General features: G+C 48.2%; 1 protein-coding gene across 1 annotated transcript in view; it reads left to right on the forward strand.

The window, feature by feature from the left end:
- The window catches only part of RNF126 (ring finger protein 126), a 673,386-nt gene that overhangs the window by 354,076 nt on the left and 307,696 nt on the right, over nucleotides 1–11,614 (forward strand). Inside the window, exon 5 of the mRNA XM_044053890.1 lies at nucleotides 6,950–7,018. Coding sequence (XP_043909825.1) covers nucleotides 6,950–7,018 — 69 coding nt within the window. The remainder of the gene's footprint in view (nucleotides 1–6,949; nucleotides 7,019–11,614) is intronic.

Genomic DNA, 11,614 nt, shown 5'->3' on the forward strand with positions numbered 1-11,614 from the left:
CTGGACCTGTCTATACCAAACACATTCCTGGATATTCATAGGTTCATAGGTTTATACTAGGCTATCTGCCCTAAGGCATTTATAAGCCTAGCCCAAATTTTTGTGGCTTACGCCACCCCTTATATGAAAAAATACTGTGCCCATTAGTTTGTTGTGCCTCTGTCCAGCAGTGACACAGAGATGATTCCCGGGGTAAACCTACGATCTCCCATCCATAGGTCAAGATTTCTCTTGAACAGAGCCAGCGAGGTGCTCTGTCTCACATGGACCGGGACTCTATTCCACAGCATAGGGAGTCTGAGTGATAAATCTATCCCTCCAGCACGTCCTATTTATATCCGTAGTAAGGTTTAAGTCGCTTGCTCTAGTGGTTTTGGTGGATTTGGATTTTTTGAGGTGGAGCATGTCCATTAATTCCGGGTTGGACATGGCCTTGTATGTCAGGCACATGTCACCTCTGAGCAGATGGTATGCGACTGAATAGAGCTGGAGTTTCTTCAATCTGGCAGCAAATGACAGATTTTGGAGTCCCTTTATCCTTTTGGTGAGGAACTTTTGGGGTCTCTCTAATTGCTGCAGATGTCGGGCGAGATACATCCCGAATGGGGTATTGTACTCGATCATTGGTCTGATAAGTGAAGAGCAGAGGGGAACAATGACCTCACTAGATCTGGATGTGAATCCCTTCATGATCAGGTGGGCAATGTAGAAGGTCTTTCTAACCACTTTAGCAACGTGAGTGTCAAAAGAAAGGCCACTGTCAACCTGGGTCCCCAGGTCCCTGATAACCTCTTCTGTGCTTAGTGGATTGCCACCTATATGGTAGCTTGGGGTTACCTTGTTTTTCCCGAAGGGTATGACTATACATTTTTTGGCATTTAACTTCAGGCCATGGCTCTGGCACCAGCTATCTGTTTCCGTGAGTCCCTTCTGAAGGATATCCGTGTCCGATGCACTTTCCACTTTGGCCCAGTTTGCAGTCATCTGCAAACTTTGTCAGCCAAAGTCCTCCCATGTTGGCCTGTACTTCTGAGAAGTAGATGCCGAACAATAGGGGCCAAGGACCGAGCCCTGTGGGACACCACTTGTGACCGGCTTGGAGTCTGACATAGCGCCAGCAACTCTAACCCTGTGGGTTCTGTCCTTAAGCCAGTTTGCAACCCATCTTGTGACATATGGGTTTACATTTAAGCTGGTAGTTTTTCTACAATACCCAGTGGGGTATTGTGTCGAAAGCCTTTGCAAGGTCAAGGTAGGCTGTATGGACTGCCTTTCCCTCATCAATGGCTTTGGTGACTGTTTCGAAGAAGTCGACCAAGTTCAAAAGGCACGATCTTCCCTTGACGAAGCCAAACTGGGTCAGGTCCAATGTCTGCAAGTCCCCTATATCTTTGTTTATGAGCTCCATTATGATCTTCTCCATAGCTTTGCAGACTAGACTTGTTAAGCTTATGGGGCGGTAATTACCAGGGTCCGTAGAGGCACCGCCTTTGTGGAGTGGGACCACAGTTGCCATACGCCACTCCTTGGGCATGTATCCTGTGGTAAGGCTGAGATTAAACAGCTGCCTTATGTGCGGGTTTAATTCCTCATTTAGCTCGTGTAGCACACAGCCGGGACACTATCGTCCCATTGATGCTGTGTTTTAGCTTTAGAGAGAGCAGCTTTCACCTGCGCATTTGAGATGTCTGGGAGGCTACACTCTGGGATAGTTATCTCTCCTTTAGGGGGGGAGAGGGGGGTGAAGTTTGCACTGAACCTGTCTGCCAGTATGTTGGCAATGTCTGTGGGTTCAGTGATTTTTGTATCATTTTGGACTAATTCTGAGCATATCTGGGAGTTTCCACCCAGGTTCCTAACATAGCTGAAAAAGGCCTTATGATTGTCCTTTGAATCCATGGCAATTTTCTCTCAAAATTGGCCTTAGTTGATTTTATGAGTGCTCGTATTTTTTACTAATAATGATCAGGGTGACTTCCTTTATGGATTTTGTTCTATCATGTAATAGCTTTCTCCTCTTATTGTAAAGTTTGTTAATGGCTGGGGTCCACCAGACTGGACGTTTGCCCTTTGTGGAAAGAGTCTTGGTTTTATTTGGGATTGCCTGATCCATGCAGTCCTGGAGGTGTTCATAGAAGGCATTTGTAAGGGCTTCCGCAGCTTGGGTTGTGGTTTCCACTGGCTCAGGGGCCTTGAAGGATACCACACCAGTCTTGAGTAGTGTGAAGTTTGCTTTAGAGAAGTTCTTCACTGTGGTCTTTTTTGTTTGGGGGGGGGGCGGGATGTGGATTTCCAGTGAGATTAGTTTATGATCAGATCTCACCAATGAGGGATATACTTCCGGTGTGGAGCATTTTGTCCCCATGTTTGTGATAATGAGATCTAGTATATTTTCTCCTCTCGTGGGAACAGTGACTAGCTGATGTCCTTCAAGGATGCATCTGCAGCCCTTACAAATGGGGTTGTCCTGTCGTCAGGTAGCCCTTCGGTCGGCCGGATTCCAAAGTCTGGGTCTGGCTTCGGCTGGTGTCTCTCGTGGGAACAGTGACTAGCTGTTCCATGGCATTTGAATTTATGAACTCCAGGAACCGTTGGGCTAGAAAGTTAGGGCTTGAGTAATGTTCCCAGTCTATATTCGGGTGGTTGAAGTTACCCAATATGATGGTGTTTGAAGATACATTTATACCCTCCAGTGTCTTCAGGAAGGCTGTGTGGGGTTCCTGAGTTTGAGAGGGTAGCCTGTAGCATGCTACAATTTGTAGAGCAGTTTTGCCTATGGTTAGTTGCACCTGGATGGTTTCGAAGCCGTTGCGTTGCCACCAACCTGGAGGGTGTGGGTATCCTTTATGAATATGGATACACCCCCTCCTTTTGTGGTGTGGTCCGGGTTTTGAGGCCGGAACGCATGATATGAGGTAAAACCTAATAGTGCCGGGGTGCTCTCAGGAGCCTTGAACCAGGTTTCAGTTACAGCACAGACATCGATGTTCTCCATACTGAGAAGAGCCTCGAGTGTGCATTTTGAGATTTAGACTTCTGGCATTGAGCAGCATTACCCTCAGTTTCTTCCCATTTTTGTTTTCTAGGGTGGTAGGTTTAGAATTTGAGCCTTGCCGAAAAAAGGCACTATGGGGGTGGCAAGAGCCTTAGCCAATATCCGGAATCCCAGGGTGACAGGTGCAAGCCGTCCCTTGAAGCAGCGTGGCTTGTCAAGCATGTCATCCCAGGCAGACAGACACTGGATCCCCTTTGAATGACACCAGACATTAAGCCAATTGTTAAAGCTGATCATCTTGTCTCTATATTGTGGCATCATTCTTGTTGAAGGAAGGATACTGCTCAGGGTTAGGGTCATACCTGCCTGGGCTACATAATCAGAGAGCTCCTCTATGTCTCTTTTCATGCAGTCCAGGGAGGTACGTCTCAGGTCGTTCACACCAGCATGGCCAATGACTGTGTCATATTTGTACTTGCCGTGGAGTGACCAGAGTGCTTGTGTTATGTGGCGGATTCTAGCTCCCGATAGGCAGCTTACTGTGACCCTCTCCTTGTTCAGCCTGGTGAGTGGGACGTCAGTGTGTCTGACTATGGAGTCACCTATGACAAGTATGTTTTGTGTTGTATTTGGCCTTAAGGGCTGTGACTGCTTTGCACACTGCTTTGTATTCCAAAATACAAAATGTTAACTCTGCAGCAGCTTCTGCCCATGCTTGGCAAGAAGGCTTGGCTTGTGACTTTAGACCTAAAAGAGGCATACCTGCATGTCCCAATCAGACAGTCATGCAGAAGATGCCTCAGATTTATGGCTGGCTCAATGCACTACCAATTCTCTGCACTGCCCTTTGGCTTATCTACTGCACCCAGGGTCTTCACAAAATGCCTGGCACCATTGATTGCATTTTGCAGACAGAGGAATACAAATATATCCATACTTGGACGACTGCCTTATTCAAGCAGAGAACAAGGATACTCTACTACAGCATCTGGCGTTTGTAAAAAGGTTACTAACAGGTCTAGGGTACACAGTAAACAAAAAGAAACCAAAACTCGTACCCTGTCAAGAGATAATATTCCTGGGTGCAAGCTTAAATACAACTTCCCAGATAGCTTATCTCATGCCAGACAAACAAAGACAACTGACTACTTATTTCAAAATGTTGGCAACAAAGTCCCAGTTATCTGCAAGAAAAATTCTGCAGTCTTTGGGCTTCATAGCATCTTGCATTCTACCAATTCCATATGCAAGACTGCATATGAGGAAACTTGAATGGTATCTAAAAAGTATTTGGACTCAACATTGCAACAGCCTGGAAACAATAATTACCCTCATTCCCTGCCTGCAACAGGAGTTTCGATGGTGGGCAAAAGCCTGTCACCTCAACACGGGACAGCCATTCACCATACCCACAGCTAGGCAGACATTGACAACAGATGCATCAGATTATGCATGGTGGCCCATATGGCAGGAAGATGTATTCAGGGCACATGGTCCACAAGTCAAATGCATCTACATATCAATCAAAAATAGATGCTAGCTGTACAGAATGCCCTGACAGCCTTCAAGGATCTACTTCTTCCAGGACAACTACTGATAAAGACGGACAATACTACAGTCATGTGGTACATAAACAAGCAGGGGGGCACACATTCCTACCCCCTCTGCAGACTAGCCATGAACTTGTGGGACACAGCATTGACTTATCAAGTACATCTGCAAGCACAATTCCTGCCAGGAAGGATAAATACTCTGGCAGACGAACTAAGCAGAAACCTAATAGATCCCCACGAGTGGAAATTGGATCCACAAGTATTCAGTATGATAACCAAGAACTGGGGATGCCCGGACATAGACCTTTTTGCCTCCCCTCAGAACTACCAACTACAGAAGTTCTGCACAAGGACTTATCACAAGCAAGCATGGAAAGTGGATGCTCTATCTTTCAGCTGGAAAAACCTAACAGCATATGCCTTTCCTCCTCTGCCTCTCCTTCCCAAGGTACTCCTCAAGATCAGACTAGAAAAGCCAAAAATTATACTGATTACCCCAGACTGGCCCCACCAGCACTGGTACCCAATCCTAAAGAGCTTGTCTCAACGTCCAGCTTGAACATTACCTCAAATTCCTCACTTATTGACCCAACACGACAGTCAGATACTGCACAGCCAACTCAAGACCTTAAACCTGGCAGCATGGCGGATAATGTAGCTATTCAAGACACACCTCTCTCAAAAGCAGTGATGGATGTTATTTTGGAGGCCAGGAGGCCTAGCACCAGAAAATCTTATGCAGAAAAATGGAAGAGATTCTGTGCCTGGAATCGGGCACAAGGCATTGACACGATTGTTCCAAATATTCCTCAGATTTTGCAATACTTAACAGAGATGCTGGATAAAGGCCTTTCCTTTTCATTAATTAAAATTCATGCCTCTGCCATTTCAGCTCATTATAATACAGATCCACCTATTTTTTTGCATGCATTACTAAACAGTACCTCAGAGGGGCCAAAAACATAAGACCTCCAAGGAGAGCCCCAATACCTGCATGGGACCTCAACTATGTCTTGGAAAAACTCACACTGCCTCTGTTTGAGCCAGCCTCTGCAGCCGATATAAAATTCTTATCCTGGAAAACAGGTCTGCTCCTGGCAATAACCTCCACTAGACTAGTCCCAGAGTTACAGGCACTCATGGCTGTGGAACCTTTTATTATTTTCCGTCACGACAGGGTTTCTCTGAGGACAAACCCTAAATTTATGCCTAAGGTAGTGTCCAGTGTGGCCCTTAACCAAACAATTAATTTGCCTACCTTTTCCCCAAAACCTCAGAATAAGGGTGAGAGACTTCTGCATTCTCTGGATATTCACAGACAGCTGCGCTTGTACTTGACAGAACCAAAGCTTCCATAAAGACTGAACAACTTCTAGTGGCATATGCTGCAAAGCCTATCTCAAAACAGACTATTTCAAAATGGATAGGCCACTGCATTTGTTTCTGCTATTCTCAGCATGGCAAATTAGTGCCTAAGGGTATTAGGCCACATTCAACCAGAGCAGCAGCCACTTCAGCAGCCTTCCTGAGAGGAGTACCAACCAAAGACATCTTAGAGGCTGCAACTTGAGTTCAGTGCATACATTTACAAAGCACTACCACTTACCTCTCTACTCAAAATCCAGGGCAGGCTTTGCCACTGCAGTTCTACAGGGCCTGATAGCCTCTCCTAATCCTATTTAGCACCAGCCTCCCAACCTTAGCTTTGGGATTCAACCCAATTGTAATGACTGCAACAGTGAAACACGATGAACATAGTACAGTTGTGTACCTACCATAAATGTAGATGTTCGAGTGTATTCACTGTTGCAGTCCAGGTTACCCTCCCACCATCCCCCTTTTTCTTTGCTGGGACTTCTCTACTTCTCTATTCCATACAACCTATGTGGTGTATTTGCTTGCAGATGAAGGAAAAGTTGTTTTTTCTGTATGCATGCTTTTTGGCATAATTTAGCGTACCTTTTTAGGGGCACCTGACATCTGGGGCAAGAAAAACTGAAGAAAATGGCGTTTGCTGCATCTTTTATTCCCCTGGCGCACTGACGTCAGGAAAGAGGCGACAGCAACCGACGCCGGACCTAGACTTTGGAATTTGGGCTGACTGAGGGTAGCCTGCCAGCAGGATAACCCAATTGTAATGACTGCAACAGTGAATGCACTCGAACATGGTAGGTACACGACTGTACTTTCTAAGGCTAGGTGGATGGGCCAGACACTAATGGCTGTGGAAATTTAAATCTAGTATCTTATGTTCCAGAGTCTACAACTTTGGGACTTTACTCAAGGTGTCAGTTTTTTTCAGACTTTCTGTGAGTAAAGTCATATGGATTTGATAACAGATAATGAGAACTGTAATAACATGTTGGATCTTCCCTCTAAGTAGTTTTCTTTTGTTTTTCAGAATTATTCAGCAGTTGGTTAATGGAATCATAGCACCTACAACAATGCCAACATTAGGATTAGGCCCTTGGTAAGTTCTTACGATGCAGTCATATGTCTTTAATTTCATATTTATACTCTCTTGTTCCTTTCTGTAGCCTGAGGTGTGGATTATGTGAGTATACAAAGGATGACTGCTTGCAAATACTGATGTTATGTGATCCTATCTCGCCTACATTCTGAATGATGGGTTCGGAGCCGATCCCTCGGCTCCGACTCGGCACGCTTATGCCAAAGAGCGAAGTCTCTTATTGGCTGAGCTTACTATATCCCAGGATGCACCACCAACAGTCCCCCAGATCTCGTTTGCCGCTTAACTGCAAGGACGTGGTCTCGAGCTGGCTGGGCTGAGTAGCTTTTATTACTACTTTTTCTGTCAGTTTTTGTGCTTATATCTCACAAAAGCCGTTTTAACGGCTATTGCTTTTGCTATTGCTATTGCTGTGTTCGATTGAGTACTGGACTTATTGTGTGTGATTGGGTAGAGTTTGTTTTGGCCCTTTCAATCCAGGGCCTTTTAGGTTAAACTCTATAACTGAACTTTTTACTGTGTTAAAGTTCCCGGTTTGTACACCTAAGGTTGTGTTTACACAGTTTCTGTAAGCCTTCGGTTTTTTTTCTCTAACCGATTCTACAGTGGTTAAATTTCCTGTCAGGAATTGCTAACATTATGTCTCAAGCCCCTAGGCCTTCGGGCTTTAAAAAATGTACTAAGTGTGCTTTTAAGATGTCTGTTACTGATGACCATCTACTTTGTGTTTATTGTTTAGGGCTAAGCACTTGCAGGAGTCATGTAGCGTATGTCACGCTTTTTCCTCTAGGGTCCTCCAGGAGAGGAAAAATAAATTAATTCTTAAAGGGTTGATTAAACCCTCTTTTGAAGAAGCCTTGTCTTCGCTCCGACTCCTGCCAAAAGAAAGGGCTTCGCTCCGACCAGTCTGTCGGATCCGACTGCCAAGAGACCTAGGCAGGCCTCTCCTTCGGCTCCAAAGACTTGGAGCCGAGGTCGAACGGTCTGCCTCGATGCCTCCAGCATCGACTCCTCGGACTTCGGAGCCGATTGCTGGGGCATCGAGAGGCGGGTCACCTTCGCCGGCTCCACTGCTCGAGCCGACAAGGGTCACCCGCTCAGACACTTCCTCCTCGGCCAAGTCTACCTCGGCACCGATGGAATCTGGTGTGTGTGTGTTTCCTCGGCGCCGATTCTCATCGAGTCGCCTCGAGCCGGGTCCCCTAGTCCCTTGGGGCCGAGGAGAGGTCTTCTCGAACCCGTTCTGTTTCCTCTCGGTCTCGAGAATGTCGGATTCTGATATAGACAGGGTGCTCCAAAGACTTTTCCAGTCCCCAGTCTTCCAAAAATTTGTTTCGCTCCGACCCAGTTGGCTTCGAGCCGATGGCCATGACCCATCCCATTGCTATTCCTCCTCCGACTGCTTCGCTCCGTGGAGCAGGTGCTCTTGGAGCCGGTGGAGATCTCAGGGTCGGCTCCGACCCTTACTCCAACCCGGCCTCGGGTCCGAGTTTGGTACGCTGGACTTCTTCGGCTGGACCCGAGGGTGATGTTTCGGGACCGATGCTTTCGGTTCCGAGCCTCCCTCTCGGTGCTTCGCTGCGGGACTTCCGTCTACTATCATGGCCCCGAGACTGGGCGCTCCCAGGATTCGGGAGGTCCGCTTTCAGAGCCATGAGGAGTGCCTTGGCCAAATCCTCTTCGCCATCTCCGTTTTACCAGCACCTTCCCTGGGCGTGGAGACTGGGTCTTTGGTAGTTCCCCTGTCTGTGGCCAGCGGAGCCCCGAGGCCTGAGGTTACCCCATTGGGGTTCCCCTCTTCCTGAGGGTTTTTCGAGTCATCTCCAGAGGAACCCCAAGGAAGAGATCGTGCAAGAGGAAGCACGTGGACTCCCCGAGTCTATCACATCGACACGGATATGGATGATGCAGAGGGGTCCCTAAGTCGTCCTCTGATGATGTCTCCTTTGCAGACATCTTAGAGATCCTCAAACAACGAGGCTGCTGGATGTCCAAACCCCCTCTGCGGATCTAATCAGTGCTCCTCAAGGCCTTTGGGGCTCAGCCCTCCGCCTCCTGGGTGTCTCCGCCTTCGAGCTTCTGGATTTAGTTTGTCAAGGGCGGGAACACCCGGATACTGTGGAACCAGTCCCTTCTCGTCCAACAAATTCTTATCTGCTCCCCGAGAAGGAGTTCCTACTAAAGGCGTGGCTGTAGATGCCATGGTGGTGGCATCTGCTACACAGCAGGGCGTGGCAGAGGCTTCAACGTCCATCCATCCTCCTAATAAGGAGTCTAGGAGTATGGATAGGTGCGGAAGCGCACCCTGACTTCAGCGCCTTTACCTTAAGGTCTCTGAATTATTTGGCACATTTTACTAGGCTTCAGAGGGATCTGGTCAAGGAGTTGTCAGACTCCTCTCGGGTAACCTACCTGAGCAGCTAGCCCAGTCCGTTAGCTCTCAGTTGGCTATCCTGACGTCAATTGCTAACTCGTCCATGAGGCTCATATCCTATGCGGCCGAAGGGGCGGGTAGAGCGCAGGCACAGGCGTGGCTCTGAGACAAGCCTGGCTCCGCTTGTGTCAGTTTCGGAGGCCTTCAAGTCTTCCTTCACGACGCTCCCTTTGATGGGTCCTCATTGTTTGGACCCAAGGTGAAAGACACCCTTACCCGCTGTGAGCAAGAGGGAAAAACGTTATCTGCCGTGGGGCCGTTATTCCACTCCCTTCGGCCTTACCCCAAGGCCAAAGGAGGGGGAAAATGTGGTTCCGGAAATCTCGCAAGTTTTTCTCCCAACAGCAGGAAGATTCCCGTCCAGAGGCAGAGGGCGGGAAATTTTTCAGGGAGACGCCGTCCCAGAGGCGGCAGAGGGCCCCGCAATTCTGGAGACCGCGAGTCCTTTCGTGGCTCTTCAGCCTCCCACACGACATGAGGGATTGCCCGGCTGTGCTGCTCGAGCCAGTCGGGTGTCGTTGCCAAGCACCTAAAAGCCTGGGAGTCAATCACTCAGGACAGATGGGTGCTTCGATAATTGCCGGAGGTTACACCATCCCATTCAAATACTCACCCCCTCCATCCAAGAGAATCCCGGACCCACCACCCAGTCAAAGGGAAATAGCAGCCGCAGAAGCTTCAAAGCTGCTACAAAAGGAGTCATCCAACCGGTCCCCACAGACCAAATCGGATCAGGAAATTACTCCAGGTTCTTTTTAGTGCCAAAAAAGACAGGGGACCTGAGACCAATATTGGATCTCAGCAGACTGAACCTATCCGTTCACAATCCAAATTCGAATGGTCACGTTGCAATCCATTCTCCCGTTGTTGGAGAAGGATGTTTGGATGTGCTCCATAGACCTCAAGGACGCCTATTATCACATACCGATACATCAGGCCCAGGAGGTATCTGCGCTTCAGCCTGGGAGCCAGTCATTACCAATTTTGTGCTCTGCCCTTTGGTCTCACCACAGCCCCCAGGGTGTTCACCAAGTGTTTGGCAGTAGTGACGGCTCACCTGAGGAGCCTTGGATTCCAAGTGTTTCCCTATCTCGACGACTGGCTCCTGACTGCCACCACCAGGCATCTACTTATGGACAACCTCAAAGCCACCATCTCCTGGGTGTTTCCTGGGGATTACATTCAATTGGTCAAAGTCTGTCTTGCTGCCCTCTCAGCGCATAAAGTTTATAGGAGCAGAGATAGACTCAAGATTGATCGTGTCTTTCTTCCGGCCGACAGGATCCAGACCTTACAGGGCCAAGTTCAAGCTCTGATCTCGAGATCCAAAGCCCCAGCCAGGATGGTCCTACAGGTTCTAGGCTCAATGTCTGCCACGGTACTTTAGTTCCTCTAGCAAGGTTACACATGAGGATTCTTCAGTGGCTCTTATCAACTCAATGGTCCTTTCAAGATCTCCCTCAATCATCACATCATGATTACGGAAATATGCAAAGGGACCTGCGCTGGTGGCTTCAGACTTCCAACTTAGATCAGGGCAAACCTTTTGTTCTCCCCCCTCCAGCAGTTACCCTGACGACAGATGCCTCCCAGATAGGGTGGGGGGGGCATTGTCTGGGCAGGCTAGTTCAGGGCTCCTGGCTTCCGGACGAAGCTCTTCTCCACATCAACGTGTTGGAGATGAGGGCTGTACTTCTATCCCTACAGGCCTTACACAAGTTCCTTCCTCAGGGTTTCATCGCCATCCACACAGACAACATGTCGGTGGTTTGGTATCTGAACAAACAAGGAGGGACCAGATCGTATCCCCTTTGCAGAGAGGCCATGAGAGTTTGGGAATGGGCTGTAGCTACCAACCGCTTCTTGGTAGCGACCCACATCCCGGAAAGTCAAATGTATTGGCGGACAAATTAAGCAGGACAATTCTCTCTCCTCACGAATGGTCTCTAAACCGCACAGTAGCAGCCCAGGTTTTCAAGAGATGAGGGACGCCGTGCTGCGACCTATTTGCGTCTCCACAAAACACCAAGTGCCAAAGGTTCTTCTCCTTCATTCCACATCTGGATGTACCGCCCATGGATGCTCTAGCTCAACCCTGGCCAACAGGGTTGCTTTATGCCTTTCCTCCAATCCCACTCCTTCCCAAAGTCATTCAAAAAGCT

Source organism: Protopterus annectens, chromosome 13.part0 (genome assembly GCF_019279795.1).
Source record: "Protopterus annectens isolate FY-2018-M chromosome 13.part0, PAN1.0, whole genome shotgun sequence".
NCBI classification, from domain to species: domain Eukaryota; kingdom Metazoa; phylum Chordata; order Ceratodontiformes; family Protopteridae; genus Protopterus; species Protopterus annectens.